Genomic DNA, 20503 nt, shown 5'->3' on the forward strand with positions numbered 1-20503 from the left:
CTACTAAGAGTTGGGCAGTAAGACCAGCGGGGGTCGGTCATAATGAATGTGAGAATTAATTAGCGACTTCCTGGGATCAGTCAACACGGCTGTTGATAGCCACGCAACGCAGCTGCTGATGTCTATTTCGAGATGCTTCACTAGTAGTAGTAGCGTACTACTCTTCCCCCTCCCCCCCTTTTTTTTGAAGATGTCGAACCACATCTTATAGAATCAGATTTAGCTTGACTAGATTGGAGCACACGAGCTTTGATTTTTTTTTTGAAAGTGTTGAGTGATTCGGGCCGCAATGCGTTTTATAGAATCAGGCTTGTTGGGCAAAATCACAATATTTGAGCATTGACTGATGGGCTAATTTGTTTTTACGATAATTGGGCCATTTTGATTTTTTTAGGGCAGCCCAGATAACAAAATGTTGAGAATCCCAAATTGATTGTAAGCCCAAATTGTAACAACCTAGCCCATTAGGGTTTAAAAGTTGTAGGCCCGAATTCTACTTTTGTGTTTGAAACGCATCCAATAAGAACATCGTGATATCTCTTCACTTTCACGCTTTGGTTTTTGTTGTTCCTCAGACGATACCGTCGCTTGCAAAGTGGGAATCGGAGCAGCGATACCAATCGCTGACGGGGCTGGTTAGTTGTGTCGTCCGTTGGAGCTGGTCGACGACTGGAAGATATGTAGTGGTAGCGATGGATACCGGTGGCGCTTGGGTTGCTTTGGCGGAGACAATTGAGATAATGAGGATTGTAGGTCGCTGGTCGCAGGCGTGGAATCAAGAAGCAAAAGCTGACGCCTTGGGGTTACTACGGTCGATGGTGGTTCTTGTGGGTCGTCTCCTGAGGACGATGGTGGATCGGGGTTACGACTCCGACATCGACACTTATGGTTCTAGTGATAGAGATATATCGAGAAAACATGAAGCCGGAGACTGGATATGGTCCGACTATGGTGGATCTGCAGTTGGCGATTGGATGGCATCGAACATAAAGTAGGTCGGAGCAATGCTTTCATCACTGCTAGGGATTCCGTGGTCGCTTGTGATGGAGTAACGACAGTCGACCGGTGATGGACTGATTAAAATCACCGACTGGGTGTTCCATGGAAGGGATGGATCAGGTCGGCTCCAACTCTTGACTTTCTACCAGTGTTTTAGACCGTGTAGGGCCCACACGCCTTTTTTATATTTGGAGATTAGCAGCAAATGTCGGGCAAAGATATAGTTTTGTCTTTGTGTATCGAGAATTGGACCAGGTGATCCCACCCAAAAATGCTTTTGTCTTTTGGTTTTTAGTGTACAAAGTATATTGTATACACCCGTACTACCCTTTTTTTTAGCTCTGTCGACTGAAAAGAAACACAAACTATTTCTCTCTTTTTTATATACTATTTCTTGTGCTGTAAACTATGACAGTGATATGGTAATTTGTATTTTTTGAGTGTAGTAAAAGATAATGAGATGTATCTTGTAATAAAACACGCACGACTTTCTTCTCTTTTTTTTTAAAACCATTAACCAAAATGGTAAAGCTATAGGGTAGAAGTAATTTTTACCCTTTGAAATGTGCAAAAATTACAGCACAACTTAAATAGACTTGTGCATTTAGACTTATTACTGAAATAGTCCTTTGATGATATGACATCTGAAAGATGGTAAAAACTCATAAGAATTCTCTTGCTTTTCAAAACTACTGAAGATAAATGGAAAGGCATAAATTAAATGAAGTTTCTGAAAAGCTATGAACTGAGGGTGGGTTAAGACCCATCAAAACTTCTCCTCCCTTGTCTTCTTTTTTTTGAAGGTTTTGTACAAGCCATACAGCTATATGTACAAATGGTTGTTGCAGAAAATGCATAAGTGAAGAAGAGTTTTATAATATATGAACAACAGATGGGGTAAAACTTCAGAGAAAACTTCACTTCTTCTCAACTTACTGGGGAAAAACCCCAAAATATAAACAAAAAAAACGGATTTGACAAGGTTTTCTTCTTATACTACTTTCTTTTCCCTTCAGCTTGCTCAACAAGCCATTGAAAGATGAAAGAAGTCTGATAAATTTTCGTTCTCTTTTCAACTTGTTCAACAAGAACATGAACAAGGAACAAATCTGGATATTTCTTGTTTTCGTTCTCTTAATTTTGAAAAGAAAAACCAAGTAAACAACTTCAAAGAATTCTTGCAAAGAAAATCATAGACTGAAGGTGATTTCTTTGCAACATAAACAGAAAACAAAGTAAATTTACCAAAAAGTTCTCCAGCTCTCAAGTTGGTTTCATAAAACACCAAAGTATGAACAAAAAGGAGGAAATCTCGCAAAAAACCTCACTCATCCCCGAAAATATAAGTAAAAACGGGTCTGAACTGGTGTTTTCCAAACTTGAGAGATGATTAAGTGAACAAAAACATACAAATCTAGAGATATGAACTAAAAACGTTGATAGATCTACAATGTCTTTACAAACTTCATACTGTTCAGGTGAGTTAAAACTCAACAGATCTTGGGATCTAAGTCTCGAGACAAAAAATAGATCTATAGATCTGAGCTTGAGAACGAAAATAGATCTAGAGAGCTGAACTGAAAATGAAGTAAGTCTTGAGATCTAAACGATGGCTTAACAGATCTGAAGAGATCTTGTCAAGAAACACATTGATCTGAATAGATCTTGGCAAAAGCCAAACGGATCTGAACAAGTTTATGCCAAACAAGAACAGATATGAGCAAATGATACTAGAATTTAACAGATCTGAAGAAACCTGAGATGAAAACACATCAGATCTGAGGAAAAAACGAGCTTGAAAGCGACTGAGGCTTTTGCTACTTGCTCGAATCCGGGATGGCGCCAAATGATGTGACATCTGCCTCCGGCGGCTCATCTGGTCTTCTGCTGCGGCGGAGATCTGGACATCACAGTGCAAACCCGTTAGAGTCGTCCCAGGGACTGAGCCCCGGGAGCGGGCTCCGACGGTCAAGTTAGATTAGAAGATCTGAGATGGCTCTCTTAGCTAGAGAGAACCATCTTGGTGCTAGTGGTGGTATATGGTGGCTAACGGCGGCGGGTGGCGGCTGAGCCACCCGACCGGAGTATAGTGGCGGCTGAGCCATGGGGGAAGATCTAGTGGCGGCTGAACCACTTGGGAGAGAGTCTTAGGAAGGGTCCCCCCTCTATGGAGGAGGTATTGTTCATTATATAGGGGACAATTAGGTCAGGCCTTGGGCCTGCTCAAATCAGGCCCAACTAGCAAGGAGTTGGGCAAGGCCGCCCGGAGGCGCCGGGCGGGGCTGGCGGGCGCGCCCCAGGCAAGGCTGGCGGGCGCGCACCAAGAGAGGATGGCAAGGGAGTACCAGGCGAGGGAGCGCCTGGCCGAGCCGGCAGGAGAGTCCCCAGCAGGGCTGGCAAGGGAGCGCCAGGCAAGGCTGGTGCGCTAGAGCAGTCTAGGCCACACCAGTGGACCATACCTCATCATTTGACAACCTGAAAACTTGGAGGTTAGAAGCATAAATAAAGAGGAAGAAAAGAGAAAGAAAACACACAAAAAGAAAATGCCACGTCGTTGTCGCATATATGCCACGACATGGTGATATGGAACCTTCCCGATGATCTGCGCAGAGGCTTGGAACATATGGAATAAATCTTTCACCCACACCGCAAATGTTTATTCGCCACGAAGTGGAGACTATATTTAAGGAAACTATATATATATATATATATATATATATATATATATATATATATATATATATATATATATATAAGACGTTAGGTCAAATTTTGGAAGAAGCTGATGATACCTGCAACTAAGGACGATCAAATACTTCATAGAAACCCTAAGAACATCATAATTGAACTAGAGATCAAGCACTGAAGAGATATAGAGGAGAAGAACATCATTATTCATTCGGTTTGCTATTTTACATTATGTATAATCTACTAAAAGTTATTTTCATTAGTTAATCGATCCTTTTTATGGGGTAAATTCCGTATAAAGTTAATTTTTTGTTTTATGTGATTTTAGTAACCATGGCGTGGACATTACCTTTCCACAACATGGAAACTGTAAGGTAACAATTTCTAGTTTTTGTATATTTTTGTATGTTTGACACATGTTTCTTTGTTTTGTTTCAGTAGTTCATGACCACATGATCCTCCTCAAAGATTGTGCCCCTTTTCAACGATACAAAATCCAAATTTCGCAAGAAAAGAAAGGATACAAATGTAGAAGGATTCAATTTAGACAAAATCAACACTGAAGGAGAAGCAAGCAATCCAGAAGTCAAAAAGAGCTTTAGCTTTGATGGTATCTCACCTTTTAAGAAACCTAACAAGAAAGAAGAGGAAAGTGAACCAGATAACGAAATGGAGGACATTAACACTACGAAAATCGAGGAGTACAAGTAGAGAATGCGAGAAGATAATAGGCCCGGTATCGTGCGACATGAAATTCCAGTCGCGACAATCTTTGAGCTTAAGGGACACATCCTTAACATGCTCAAAGATATTCCATTTTTCAAGAAGGCCCACAAGGATGCTTACAAGCACATTGATGAAGTTATTGAGATCACCGATTACTTCAACATACCTAATGTGAAGAAAGATGAAATGATGTTACGGCTCCTTCCGATCACACTCAAGGACGCATCCAAGACATGGTTAAAATCACTGCCACTAAGAGCGATCACAACATGTGCTAACTTAAGAACATAATTTATTGAATAGTTTAGCCTATCCTCGAAGATTGCCGAATTGAAGAAAAATATCCAAAACTTTCAACAACTTGATGGGGAGTCGCTATATGAAGCTTGGGAGCGTTAGAAAGGGATGTTATGGAATTGCCATTAACATGATTTTAATGTGCAGCAAGAGATCTCTACCTTTTATAATGGAATCAATGTGTGCACTCGACAACTTCTCGATTCCCAAGAGCCTATGACAAAGAAAGATTTGACAACTAACAAGGCATTAAGTGAATGGTTTGCAAAGCATTCGAGGGAATACCACAATCCAAGGGAAGATATTACGAAAGGAGAGTCGAATGGAGGTGGAGCTCAAGATAATATGGCGTCTATCTTGACACTAGGTATTAGAGGATTAGAAATATGGTACAATTGATTCATGCAATTCAAGTAGGATGTGACAGTTGTAGCGGACCTCACTTGACAAAGGATTATGATTTGGACGAGAACATGAATAAAAAGGCACAAGTTTGTTTATCGAGTGTAGATAGGTTTGATGACTATTGGAGAAGGCAAAAAAGGAGTGGAATCCCTAATACGAGTACAAGAAGGAGAAAGAAGAGATATATCGACAACAAGGTCACAACTTTTACCAAAAAGAGCAAGCACAACACGAAAAGATACCCGATCTCAAAGGGGGTTTTAGCTTGCTTCAGGGAAGCAAGCGAAAAAAGACACAACGCCGCTGATATAGTTATCATAGATCAACAAGCTACTCTCGAAAATCAACAATCATCCATTTTAAACATCAAAACACAAGTGGGGCAATTATCAATGCACTTACAAGAGAGATTACTGGGAACATTGCCAAGCAATATCGAGACAAACCTAAAAGTGCATGTTCTTGCTATGACAACTGAAGAAGGAGAAAAATCTGACCCACTGGTGATCTAAGAAACCAGTGAGAAGCAATATGATCAACAACCAAAAGAAGTGGAAGAAAAAGAGAAGGTGGCTCCCCAGCAACCACGATGTGGCGAAAACAATACCACATAGTGGGATCTGAAGATGAATTCTGAAGCTGATCCTGTTAAACCTTATCGACCACCTCTTCCATTTCCATCACGAGCATGGCCTGAACAATTAGAGCAGGAGCACAAAAATTTTATGAAGAAAGTAAAATCCTTACTCAATTTAGTTACAATAATACTCAATGAGCAATGTTCAGCTGTGATTATGCAAGATATTCTAACTAAAATGAGGGATCTAGATACTTTGACAATCCCTTGTGAATTTAACAACTCGAGAAAAACAAATTCACTCGTTGATTCGGGAGCTAGCATAAACTTAATGCCATATTCATTCTACCAAAAGCACATTTTATTGGAGTTGAAGATCACTAGAATGACCATCCATATGGAAAATAGATATGTCACTCAACCTCGTGGAATCATAGAAGATTTGTTGGTGAAAATTGGGAAATTTGTTTTTCTAATTAATTTTGTAGTTTTGGACATGAAGGAGGATGAAAAAGTGCCCATTATCTTGGCAAGACCTTTCATAAAAATAGCTCGAGCACCCATTGATATCCGCGATTTCAAACTTATATTACGAGTGGGGGATGAAGAAATTACCTTTGGATGTGATCCAAAATCCAAACTTTCAAAAGCAAGTAGCGATGAACTTTTCTTCATGGATGGAGTAGATGAGAGGAAGTATGAAGAGGAGCAAAAAGAAGGATGTGATGATGGGTCGAACGAGCTTTTAGAGTTGGAGAATTTGATGGATGAAGAATTATTTAATTAGGAGAAGCCAACAGAAGAAGCACTAACAGAAGTGAGGCATAGAAAACCTCGGGCTTTGGTCCCATTAAAATTTGAAGTAGTTGCATATATAAGGTCTCAAGAGGAAGTCGAGGAAAAAAATGAAGACAAAGAGTCTAGTGAGAAGAGGAGGTTCACAATAGTAAAAATCCTACACAAGACAAGGTAGACGAGGACATTAAGGAACCTGAGCAATAAGCAAAAAAAGTTAAACCATATGGAGGAACTAATGGAGTTAAACGCAACCATCAGGAAGGCGTCAAGTTGAAGAAGTAGAACTCAAAATATGCGTACAAAAGATGAAGGACTGCTTATAAGAAGAAATGACGTGAATTAGAGATGAACAAGGGGATTACAATTGCATCAATGTAGAGCAGGAAGGAGTCAAGCTCACGGATCCTACAAAAGAAGCATTTTCGGGAGGCAAACCACGATTTGAGTGACTATTTTTATTTTTTTAATTTTTGATTTGTTACTGGAGGACAATTTCTTTGTGACTACAGAGACACCATTTTCATTCCCACGACATGGTGGCACTATTGCCACGACGTTGAATCATTATATATCGCGATCCAGTAGACCTCAGACTCGATACCATGACGTGGTCGACACTTTCCCACGTCGTGGTGACTGTAAATTGTGAAGATATATATTTTTGCACCACAAGGCAGAAGTTTGTTGTCTTGGTTTATTTTTTCAGAAAAATTCAAAGCAACAAAAGATCCAGTTTCCAACAATATTTTCGATCTGCCAATGCAAACTCACTACAATTAGATTTGATCTCGCCGCTACTACCCATGAAAGTTAGTTCCTTTTTCTCCCTTTATAGCTTTTATGTGCTTTTAATTGTTTTATGCATACAGTGAAAACATTGTATGAAATAAGTATTGGTTAGGGGTCGAAAAAGGATAACAAGCATACTTTAAAAAAATGTTATATGAAAAATTTTTAGACTTGAGAAATGGTCTAAATTAGAAAATCTAGAAAAATTAAAAATTTGATATTATTGTGTTAGAGCTAGTATGCTAGTATTGTATGTGATGATTTGATGAGAACTATAAGATTTAGTTAAGTCAATTTCCTATAATATATATGTGATTTTCCAGTCGTAGTGAAATCATGAAACAAAAACGCAAAATTGTGTAGTTTGAGAGATAATATGTTTGGCATTGTGGATATCTAGATCAAAAAACAAAGCCTATTGGCCGACGATTTATCTCTTGAGTCATTTCTATTCAAACATATTCGAAAAATTGTTTTTCAAGTGTGGTAGTTAGATTTAAGAACAATTTAAGATTTGAAATGAAAACAAAAGAGTTTCTCTGTAAAAGTTGAAAGATCCCTGCTCTGAAACAACTTGATGAGTTATGAAATCAATTATATGAATCAAGACATGAAGAAATGTAAGAACGCAACATGTAAATATTTATGTTTAGCTCAATATTCAGGAAGGAGGTTAGAGAGTACAAGTAGGTGAATGAGAGTGAAATGCATAAATTTGTGAGAGTGTGTTAATGAATCTCTAACCTACATCACTAGTTATAGGAAATATGCATAACACTCTCGACTGGTCACAAAACATACATGTAAACTTCGACATTTAAGTACAAACGATGTTGCCATATGAAATATAAAAGATATATCAAAATATTGACAATTTCGATATAGACTACAAAATAAACTTTCGATATTTGAGTCTTCACCATACGCTAAACTTAAAAGATAAATTTGACTTTTGAATTTCTTCATAACAAATTATATTCAACATATATATTTAATGCGTTTACATAAACTAGGATGTAAGTTTATCCCGAATTCTAAGGAATCTTTATTTCTATATAAATAATCCATCAAATTCTTATGTGAATCGGAAAGGTGTTAATCACATTTAAATACAAAGGAATAGTCATTAAACATGTTACAAAAAAACATCATAAATTCTTCTTCTCTTATTCATGATTATTTAGTCTCTTACATACTAACTTTATCGTCAAGGTGAATTTTCGGATTCTAACCCAAGAACATGGTTAACCAATTTTTTAAGGTATTATAGATGTGTAGATGAAATCTATTTTCTAATCATTGACTTCCTCAATGATCAATGATTAAAACAATAAAAATATAAACTAAATATACTACAATTTCTTTATGAAAGACAAGTAACTACTCTATAACATATATATTCATCCCGATGGGAGTGACAGAGTACTAAAAAAATACTTAGACTCTCATCATCTCATGGAGTAACGATGAGAGATTTGATAACCCCTGTATATATATGTTAACAACGAACAAACATGAGCTCAAACAGTGTGCTCACTAATGTTCATCTCATATAATATGGATTAAAAAAAACAATACCAAAATTTTCACCTGCAAAGAATAGTCTCTCGTTTTATATTGGGAGCCGATAGAATTAAGTACAAAAATCTAATTAAATTACACATTTAAGAAATAAAATAACATAAATATAACGTGAACATTTCCTCGTATATATTTCATTATTAACTCATTCAACAACAACAACGAAATAGAAATCTTATAAGAAAATGGGGTAATATAGAGGCGATAATTAGGTAATCTTTCCGCACAATAGTGTCGTTGGTTTCAACTTAGTGTTAACTTATTATAGATGAGTAATACAGTCATTTGATAATATTATTATGAACCCAACATACAAAATTTTGCATGGAATATTTTATGCATATGCTTTAATATTGACAAGATCGGTAGTGTTTTCTATTAAGAAACTTTTATACCATCTTGCAGAAAGCTTTGGTATTCGTGTTAGTGTTAGACGATCCACATAATATAACCCAAACTTCAAATTGTAACCAGTAAGCCATTCATAGCTATCCATCAATGACCATATGAAATATCCGCGTACATCTGCTCCCTTTCTGTTATTCAAAACACCAAACATTTCATTCGATAAATAGTGATGACACACTTTGAATTTTGAAGATAAATGGGCTACTTTCTAAATATACAAAGCTAACCAAAAGATTGTAGAGCAAACCTTATGGATTTAGCTAAAAATTCAAGGTATTCTAAGTGGAATTGAACTCGTTTCACGTCATTTAAAACCACATTCACTCGTTTCTCTTGTAGATCGGGTGAAGAATATCCTATAAAAAATACAAATTTGAGGGCATGACCAATATTATATTCATATTTAGTTTAAAATATATGTGAAACAAGACCCTTACCATTTTCTGTAATAAACATGGGTTTATTTTTATACCGAAACTTGATTTGGTTAACAATCTTCTCCATTCCGTTAGGAACAACGTATGTATCTTCCATCCCCGTCTTTTTGTGAAACAGAGATAAACATCATTAATATCAAATAAAATTAAACATAAACCAAATAATTAAAAATCATCATTTGCTACATACAGGTTCACCGATCAACACACCATCTCGCTCTACCACAATGTCAAGGAAACCTTGGATTGGACGATTTGCAATTGGAGAGCAAGTAGAGTTTGTACAATCTTTAACATAAAAAGACGAGTAATGGTTGATACCAATAAAATCAAGACTATTCTTCACAATTTTCTTTTCTTTAATGGAGAAACTTGGTAAATCACTTCCAATGTACTTAAGCATTTCTAAGGGGTACTCTCCGTATATCAGGGGATCAAGTACCCTGTTTAAAAGTAAGAAGTTAAATAAACATTTACGTAAGAAGTTGAATAAACATTTACGTAAGAACTTGAGAACAAATTTTTAAAGGGAAAATTTTCAGTAAAACATCACCATAAGGATATAGACAATTCATATAGGCTAATCAGACATCTAAAAACTAAAAATAGAAATAAAAAATTGAATATATATATATATATATATATATATATATATATATATATATATATATATATATATATATATATATATAGTGTGAGGTTAAATAGAGAACCATAATTAACAAAGAACCAAGGAACCAGTCATGAGCATCCGAAATCATAATGATTAACGGCCAAGGAAATAGACGTACACATGTACATTGAACGCACACACCAGATATCAAAAGGTCCACCTCCTTACCAAAAAGTCCACCTCTATTTTTGTTTAATTTTTTTAGGTCATATTTTTTTATCGAAAAAAACCTGAATATACCGTTGTTCACGATTTTTCGTCCTCTTTTTATAGAGATCAATGTTGATATATAAAAAACGAACTTTTTTTTCGAAAAAATTTCACTTATTTTTGTTATTTTTTTAATATTTAAGTTTATTTTTATCCAAAAAAAACTAATTATACCTAAAATATTATTTTTTGTAATCTATTAAATTATTAATAAACATTAACACCGATTAAAAAAAAACATCGATCAGTTCAGATTCACACTGTAAATATAAATTGTAAATATTTCAATTTGTAACATTCACAATGTGAATTTGACATACTATTTCAACTATTTGATCATTCGCAAATTAACTTAGTGAAATTTACATACGAATCGAAATATATTCCATGTATGTTTATAATATTTTAACGTTTTCATTACTCATAAATTAGTTTTATAAAATCAACAAATGAATTTATTCACATTGTAACTCTGACTTACTATTATTCATACTGTGAATCTGAGCATGTTCACAATATGAATTTGAGTAGGGTCACAATGTGAATCTGAACAAGTTCACAATGTGAATTTGAACTGAAATTTTGATTTTTTTTAAACATCAATATGAATCTATGTTTAAAGAGTACCAAAAAATATGATTTTTTATATATGTATTAATTTTTTTCTACAAAAAAATAGACTTTAACTTTTCAATTAACAAAGAAAATGAAGTGAGTTTTTTGAATTTTTTTTTCATTTTTTATATATCAATATAGATAGATCTAAATGGAAAGAGGACGTAAAATCACGAACAATGGAATATTCGACTTTTTTTAGATAAAAAATATGGCCTAAAAAACTTAAACGAAAAAAATGAAGTGATTTTTGTTATAATTTGGTGCATGTGCGTCCATTGTAAAAGTGTACAATCTTTTCTTTTGTCATTAATTGCTTTAATTTTTGACGTTTTGGATTGATTCCTTGGTTACTTGATTAATAATGGTTCTCTATTTTATATATATATATATATATATATATATATATATATATATATATATATATATATATATATATATATATATATATATATATATATATAGGTTTAAGAACAATATGTACCAGCCAATTTCGAAAGCAAACGCCCTTTTGGCAGCTTCAATATCAAGCAAACTTTCTGTTAGTGGTATGAATGTGTGACAATTTACAACAATCCCGAGTAATCCAGCTTGTTTAAGCTGCACAAGAATTGCAATATATATATATATATATATATATATATATATATATATATATATATATATATATATATATATATATATAGAGAGAGAGAGAGAGAGAGAGAGAGAGAGAAAGAAAGAGAAATACTACGGTGAAAGAAAAAAGCATTAGATTCCAAAATCGATACTCTTTTAATTAAGATAAATAGTTAGTATATTATCGTGTTAACTACTACATTCACATTATTATTAAAATTTACGTGACAATCTAAATATTTCAGGACAGTTAAAATAATCATAAGGCATATGTCAAAGAGTTAAGTTAGACTAAAATTTATATGGAGTTTTATATTTTTTTTATAAAAAATGGTTTGACTCCCTTTTAATTTATAAAATTAGTGTTATTTTTATATACTTTCAAAAAATCAGGTTGTAATCCCCCGCCATTTATAAATATCGTTTGACATGTTTACAATAAATTTGTTGTAAACGTGAAATATATCTTGGTGATCTGACAGGGGTACAACCCTGCTTCTTGAAACTTAAAATGATATACAAATAATGCTACAATCAATTTTAAGTCTTTTTATCTTCAATAATTGTAATTTACATATAATAGAAGCTCACGACAGAGTCGTATGATGTGATCTGACTCATATGTAGGAAATATACATAAAAATAAGCACAAAAACGTAAAGACATAGCCTACGGGGGTAAATACAAGAGTTTAAAAAATATAGGAGGTGAAAGTGACATTTTATAATGTTTAAAGTATAACGAGAGAGTCATTTTATAAATTATAATGAGTGACAATGTGACATTTTAAAAAGTATAATGAGAGAGTCATTTTATAAATTATTTTAAAAGGTAGAGGGGTGTTAAATATAATCTCAAAAAATGGAGAGGTACAAAGCATAGACTATGTGGATAAATATGAAAGTTTAAAAATTGATGGTGGTGAAAATGACATTTTTAAAAGTTCAAAGTGTATTTGGTTAAAGTGACAATTTAAAAAGTAAAGAAGGAAATAGTTTTTTATAAAATATTTTAAGAAATAGAAGGATAGGAAATATAATATCTTATAGGTGTGTCAACCATCCATGAATATATTCACCCACGTTGGTTTATAATATTTAGTTAATGTCTCTCATGTATTCATTTATTTAAAATTCTACTTACTTTGAAAATCATGTTAGTTTTTTTATATATATTTTCAATCTAAAGTTGATTTGAATTACTATATATAATATTAATGCACAAAGTTAGGCCTCTTATTAAAAAAAAAACATTAACATTAAACAATTTGAAATGTAAGATTCAAAATAAAAAAAGATTTCTTTGAAAATAAATAAATAAATAAATAAAATAAAAAAAACTCCGAAACATGAACAGTACTCCAAAATGAGGAAATTCCAGAAAAAATTATTATTCTTCAAAAATTGAAAGAAGATGGTTATTTTTTATTATTATATTTTTTTTGACAAACCTATTTATAACGGTAAGATTAGTTAATTTTCCATATAAATAATGGAAAGTGAACTTATATGGACCAAAACTTGAATTATGCAAATTAATAATTATATGGAGCAAAACTATATTTATACCAAATTAAAAGCTATCATGACTAAATTTGTAATTAATGTAAACGTTGTCTTTTTTTTCTTGAAGTCAAAAGTTCAATTCCGTCTAGAATACAAGTGAAATTAAGAATAGTATAGGAGTGAAATTAAGAATAATATAGGTGTGCATTAAATTATTGTTTCAAAAAATACAAATTATACACTACAAGGATTAAAATAATAATTATTACAATTAAAAATTACATGGAAAAAACTATAATTAAGCAATTTCTTGATAATTTGAAGGATAATAGAATAAATAAAGAAATTTTCTAAAAAAAAGTGATCATAGGCTTATAGCTAAATATTGGGTGAAACTAAACATTTTCCACTATATTTGATTCAATTCATTTGTATTTTAGTAACTAGGTGTGAGACCTGTGTATTATATAGACGGATTTAAAAAAAAAAGATTAAACATTAAATTAAAGTATAAACATAAAATATTTTTTAATGTATAACTTTTAAAATAAAAAAGGAAGAAATGTATTTATTGCAATTTAATATCATATATATGATATTTAATACTTATATACGACTTTAATTTTAAAAATTGAAACAAATCAAAAATTGACAAGTGGATAATATTTATTTCAAAAATACCATAAAATAACAAGTGCCAAAACTCATGAGAGATTGACATGTGGCAAAAAAAAATCTTCACTTTTTAAGGAGGATTTGAATATTTCATTAACGTCATCTTGTTTTTCCTAAATTATCGAAATATTTTTGATAAAAAGTATGTATTATTAGGATGCAAAAGGTGTTAAATTATTAGCAAATGGGATACTTGAATTTGTTTATTCTTAAACTTAATAAAAATTTAAATTTACTTTGATAACATTTTATAATGGTATAAGTTATATCAACTATAATAAATGAAGATCCATTTTGTTACATGTCAATCTTTTATTAGTTTTGATACTTGTCATTTTATTATATTTTTAAAATAAATAATATCCACATGTTAATTTTTAGATTTTTCCAAATTTTAAAATTGAAAAGTCACATAATACTTATATATTTATATAAGCAAAGTTTTAAATGTAATAAATATGATAGTAATTATAATTAATATGTTTTTTCTTTCTTTATTTCAAAATTTTATTTTAATAAAATACTTAATGTTTACATTTTAATATTTAATTTTTTTAATCAACCCATGTAATACACAGGTTTTACATCTAATATATATATATATATATATATATATATATATATATATATATATATATATATATACTTTTAGGTTCTATGGAAAACAAGAAACCTTAAAGAAAACCCTAAAAATCATAAAAATGCATAAAAAAAATTCTTAGATATCACAATTTTTTTTTTTGACTTTATAAATACAAAAATCACAGCTTTATTAACAAATTCGCTGAATTATTATTATTTTTTTTTGAGAAAAAACCAAAAATAAAATATCCATTTTTTAATTTGTTTTCAGCGATTTTATAAAAAAGTTGCGATTTTTGTATATATAAAGTCAAAAATTTTTTTTGTGATCTCTAAGTATTTTTTTATGCATTTTTATAGTTTTTAGGGTTATTTTAGGGTTTTTTGTTTTCCAAAAATTAAATGGTCCATCATATATATATATATATATATATATATATATATATATATATATATATATATATATATATATATATATATATATATATATATATATATATATATATATATATAATTAAATGGTCCATCATCGTAAATATTCCTAAGTTTTTGCGACTCAGCCCCATTTTAGGGAGGAGAGAGTCATTCCCTTCCAATTCACTGAACCCACTACCACATCAGTTTTTCTCTTTCATTTTTCTTCATCTTTCTCAATCCACAACACATGAAAACCCGATCTTTTTCAACTCACTCAACCAATTCAATTAAAAAAAAAATACAAAAATCAAGGAAAAAACTTAATTCGCAATAGAGTTACCGTCGGTACCACTCTCTCTTCAGTGGGTTGTTTAATTGGTTTCACTAACCCACTTCATCCTCTCTCTCTCTCTCTCTACTTTCTCTCTCATATTTTCTCTTGTAACATGTGTTTTAAGTCTTGTACATTAGTTGTTTTGTATTTTTTTGAGTTGAGTGGGTTGAGTGGGTTAAAAAAGATAGGATTTTCGTGTGCTATAGGTTGGGAAAGATGAAAAATAAAGAGAGACAAAAGCTGATGTGACGGTGGGTTCAGTAGGTTGAGATGAAATGACTCTATCCGCCCTTATAAAGTAAATAAATACAACCCCATGTTTGCAAAGTGAATGAAAAATAACCCCAAAATTTGCAGACAAAAAACTCAAAATAAATGAGTACCTTGTACTTTTGACGATATAGCTCTACCGCTTTGCCATGGGCCAATAACATGTTATGCATAACAATGAGAGGCTCCACTTCAGAGTTTCCAGTATGACAGTTACCATAAAACTTTGAGCAACGAGATGGTGGATAAATCCCCCACTTATAAGCAAAGTTCGTGAACAAGTTTGGCTCGTTAATTGTAGCCCAATACTTTACTCGGTCTCCAAAGTACTTGAAACAAGTATCTGCCAAATGAACAAAGTGTTCCCTACCACCATATTATGTCAGATAGAAAAAAAAACAAAAAAAACAATTGATGCAAAGTTGAAAATGACAATTTTAGGCTTACTGCATTTCACCGTTTAGCCAAGACCCAAATCTATCTTCAAGTTCTTGAGGAAAATCATAATGGTTAATCGTCACAAACGGCTCAATTCCTATATTATTGTAGTCAAGACTTATTCACAGAACATACACTAAGTTTTGAGTAAAACTAACAATGCATACATGTATCTAGTTATTCTTTAATTAATCTCACATTAGTCTGACACAATCCTATATGTCTTTAAATATAGAATTAATCTCACATTAGTGTGACACAATCCTATATGTCTTTAAATATATTGGAGACTCACCTTCTTTAAAAAGGCTCATTTGGAGACAAAATCTTGGACTATTAGAGTCTCTCATTTGTTCAAAAGGGCTCTTTTGGAGAGATAATACTAGATTACATATATATCTTATATTATTTCACTTTTAACTAACAGTACCTTTGAGAATAAGATTGTTGATGATCTTGTCATAGAACATGATCCCTGCAATATTAACTTCACCGAACTTTCCTCTTGGAAGAATTCTAGCCCATGAAATCGAAAATCGATATGCTTTTAGGCCAAGGGAATGCATTATCTCAATGTCTTTCTGTTTTTAAAAGAAACATAAATAAGGAATCATATTTGAAATAAAGGATTTTTTTGATACCAAAAGTTGTAGATAAGAAAGAATAGTTATACCAAAAATAGATGATAATGATAATCTGCAACATCTCCATTCTCTCTGTTTTTTCCACAACCTAATAGAAATGGCAATGAATTCATCATTATAAATTGAAAAATAATTCAAGATATAAACTATAGGAAATCAGGGAATCGGTGATATTCACCTACAGAATGACAAAATACATCCCAATTGCTTAAGGATTTTGCATCCTCAATATAACCTCCTTCAACCTGCATGCGTTTATATGTTGAGTTATAAAAAGCCATGATCTTAAGAAAAAGGAGAGAGTGAGGAAATTATCAACTTGGTAAGAGGAACTGGCAGCACCAAATATAAACCCTTTTGGAAAATCTGATATTTTGACATGGTGTTCTTCTTTTTCTTCCAATCTAAATCCCCCATCACCATTTTTTGAGGCTCCAAGAACCCGATTACACACAAAGATGAGATACCAGAAGAGAAAAATGACGTGTGATTTTTGTTTTAGCTTCATTTTGCAATAAAGGGGGGGATGAATCAAGTATCTTCAATTCTTATTTATAATCACTTTACATGTTATATATATATATATATATATATATATATATATATATATATATATATATATATATATATATATATATATATATATGAGAGCACTAAAAAATAAAAACGTGAAAACAAATCTTAATCTACTCTAATAAATAATTTTTTTTTATCATATTTCACATTCTTATTTATTTTGCCACATCTTATTTTGTGGTTATTTTAATTATTTTTTCCATACATCATTTTATGGTTTTTTTTTTATCATTTTATTAAATTCCATACAATACGTTTAAATGTAATAACTATAATAAATATAATAATAAATTGATATAAATTTATTTATTTATTTGAATAGTTAACACACACCTACTTAATCTGATTCATAAACTTATAATTTTATTCATAACGGGACTTGAATGCTCAACCCCTTAGGAGAGGAACACATTTTCTACCACCTTTGTATTGCTAGGCCAAATGGCCATTTGGTAAATGACAAAACTTACCTAAATGTAAGGCATTAATGAACACAAATTTAGACTTAGGACATAACTATACATTTCATGTAAATATGAGGGGTTTTATGACAATAACTCTAATATGAGAGCTACAATAGTTATAAAAACACATAAAAGTTACAATTAATAAGACTTTTGTTAATTTGTCATAAGTAGTATTTCTAAGCTACATATATCATAGAGTTCTATTTTGGAATTATATTAAAATGATATCTTTATTTTATGTCTTTCCTAACAAATATATAAATTTTCTTCGAAACAATTTAGTATATAAAAAAAATAAAATCTCCAAAAACGTTCCTTAAACTTTAATCTTATTAACAAAAAACCAATAAACGGCTTTTTTTTTTTTTTTTTTTTGCAATTTAAGCTTAAAACTGACACTAACAAGGTACAAGGTTGTTTTTGTAAGTGTTAACGGTTTCAATGATTAAACTATTAAAAAAAGGATGACTTCTTTGTCAATAATGCCAAAATATAAAGACTTTTTTTTAGCAAATCCCTTTTTTTTTTAATACTAAAATTAATGAACACGTTGATTCTATTTTATTCAAATTAAATCATTATTTGTATGAAAAATAATGATTTTCTACATAAAAGTAGTGACTTTAAATATACGTTTGTTTCTTTTCATATTTTTCATCATTTGAATATTAAAAACGCTTACATTATAATTTCATTGAAAAATTAATTCAAACTAGAATGGAGGCCCATGCTTCCCATGGGTTGGAGGTTTTTTTTGAAGTGTATTTGATTCTCATTTTCTTGAATTTCCGAATAAAGTCTGGTGGTATCATGGTTCTAAAAAGCGTGTCATGACGCGTCTTAAGGCATGTCATATCACGAGGCATGACCTAACCGTTATGAAAACGTCCAAGACATGTTTGTTAAATGTGACTCCCAAATAGCATGTCAAGGCATGCCTTATCACGTTAAGGTGCAAAAAAAAATTCAAGGCATGAGATTTTTTTGTTTTTTTTCTAATCGGCTCATAAATAATTGAGTTTTTGTTAATTTTTTTATATTAAATATTAATATAGCACTTCTAAATACTTGATATATTTGATAAAATTCAATAATTATATGATTTATCTTTTTAAATTTATATAAAACAATCACGTCTTGAAAAACGTCATGGCTCGCCAAAGTTTGTCATGACTTAACTTTGACCTTGCCGCCAAGCCCACGCCTAACATTATTTAGAACCTTGGCTTGGCTGGTATGATAACATTACTACATTGGAAAAGGACATTAATGACATGTAAAGTCTGGTTATATGATAATATGCATTGCATTCACAACATTAGTACATATCCAAAAGAAATTAATGATATGGATAACATTCAAAAAGATGTCGGAAAAAATGGGTATATTTTCAAAGTATAATGCTGTAAAACGAAGAAATGGAAATATGATGTCTTCATGACTCATATTGGTCACAACCTCTTGTCCTAACCATCAACTACCAAAAGACTATTCTCTACTAGCGGCGTCAAAATAGTTAAAGACCAAAATAAGTGAAAAGATGATCTATATCAATACAGAGTAAAATTCATTAGAGATTGGGTTTTGTTGATATGGCAATAGAATATCTTATTTGCAATATCCAAGATAAAAATGCCATCATGATTAAGTGAGGATCGAGCAAAAGGAACCTCCCCCAAGAAAATAAAATTGATAGATTGAAAAATCCATATTCCGATTTTTTAATCAGAGCATCCACAAAATAAATATCACCTAAACATCTAATTTCTTATCCAACTGTTGGATTTAACCCAATTCAAGATTCAAGAACTAGAAGATATCGTTTTAAAGAGGTAAATTGAAATTAAATATCACCTAAACATCGGGAATTAGTGAAGTTTCAGCTTTTTTTAAACTTGTTCTTATAAATCAAAAAACATAAAATGCAAATGAAGGTAAAGAATTTCAAGAAATTATTCTACTTTACGTTGGTATTACACTGAAAGCATATAATATAGCCGAAATCTGAGTCCATTCATTCTTGGGCACAACAAATCACAAAACACATATTCACAAATTAGGAACACATAAACACATTTATGAACAAAAAAACGCACCAATGCATCGATTTCACATACCGATACTATGTCGATCGTCCGACTTTGCCGTGGTGAGTGGTGGTTAGGCCTGACAATGGAGCGGGTTTTGACCCTGATCCAATCCAAACCCTTAAGAATTATATGGGTTTGGAGCATAGTTTTTGATTCGTTTACCCGTTAACGACCGATACCCGTTAACCATTTTATTAAAAGGGTCAGGTATGGATCATCACCGATCCGCTCCGTTTATAACCCGCCCCGTATAATTTTTGAATTATTGGTTTATATTTTATGTTGCTTAAATTTTAATTTTAATTCCAATCAAAAGTCCAAAGAGAAAATGCTAAAGTTCAAACTGTTTATACATAAGAATCAAAGAGTCGACTTCTAGATTTTCAGTCTTCTACTAAGAATGATGATGTCATTTCATTTATATTTCATCAAGCAATTATCATATTTCGTTCATAAATCAATAAATTCATTCATCAACTAAAAGAAAGTTTGTCATTGCTATTCTCTATCACTACAATTGACAGTAAAAAATAAATAAGAAGTTACTACAATAGTGATGTTTAATTCCAATCGGAAGTCCTCGAGTACGTATGTGTTTTCTAAATCAACATTTTTTTTATTTAAGAAATATTATTTTATGAATTAATTAAAATGTGTTTGATAATTCAAAAAGTCTATGGGTTA

General features: G+C 31.6%; 2 protein-coding genes across 2 annotated transcripts; one reads left to right on the forward strand and one right to left on the reverse strand.

The window, feature by feature from the left end:
* Nucleotides 1-5741: 5741 nt before the first annotated feature.
* Nucleotides 5742-6479, forward strand: LOC111910036 (uncharacterized). Its single transcript, XM_023905830.1, has one exon. It carries the CDS (start codon nt 5742-5744, stop codon nt 6477-6479), a length of 738 nt encoding a protein of 245 aa, XP_023761598.1.
* A 2535-nt stretch (nt 6480-9014) lies between these two features.
* Nucleotides 9015-17231, reverse strand: LOC111910046 (beta-glucosidase 18). Its single transcript, XM_052764373.1, has 11 exons — nt 17006-17231; nt 16865-16931; nt 16716-16774; nt 16473-16623; nt 16052-16139; nt 15718-15970; nt 11688-11803; nt 9896-10148; nt 9706-9808; nt 9516-9624; nt 9015-9396 (listed from the first exon to the last, which is right to left on the reverse strand). Exons 1-11 carry the CDS (start codon nt 17192-17194, stop codon nt 9195-9197), a joined length of 1590 nt encoding a protein of 529 aa, XP_052620333.1. The 5' UTR covers nt 17195-17231; the 3' UTR covers nt 9015-9194.
* Nucleotides 17232-20503: the final 3272 nt, after the last annotated feature.

The sequence above is a fragment of the Lactuca sativa genome, chromosome 5, assembly GCF_002870075.4.
Source record: "Lactuca sativa cultivar Salinas chromosome 5, Lsat_Salinas_v11, whole genome shotgun sequence".
Lineage (NCBI taxonomy): Eukaryota > Viridiplantae > Streptophyta > Magnoliopsida > Asterales > Asteraceae > Lactuca > Lactuca sativa.

Bases quoted from the DNA above. Each gene is read 5' to 3' on its own strand.
- LOC111910036 (XM_023905830.1), top strand. From the start codon at position 5,742: ATGAATTCTGAAGCTGATCCTGTTAAACCTTATCGACCACCTCTTCCA.
- LOC111910046 (XM_052764373.1), bottom strand. From the start codon at position 17,194: ATGAAGCTAAAACAAAAATCACACGTCATTTTTCTCTTCTGGTATCTC. The intron at 16,932-17,005 runs GTTGATAATTTC...AAACGCATGCAG, and splicing joins CTGCCAGTTCCTCTTACCAA to GTTGAAGGAGGTTATATTGA. The intron at 9,625-9,705 runs GTAAGGGTCTTG...TATTTTTTATAG, and splicing joins CATGTTTATTACAGAAAATG to GATATTCTTCACCCGATCTA.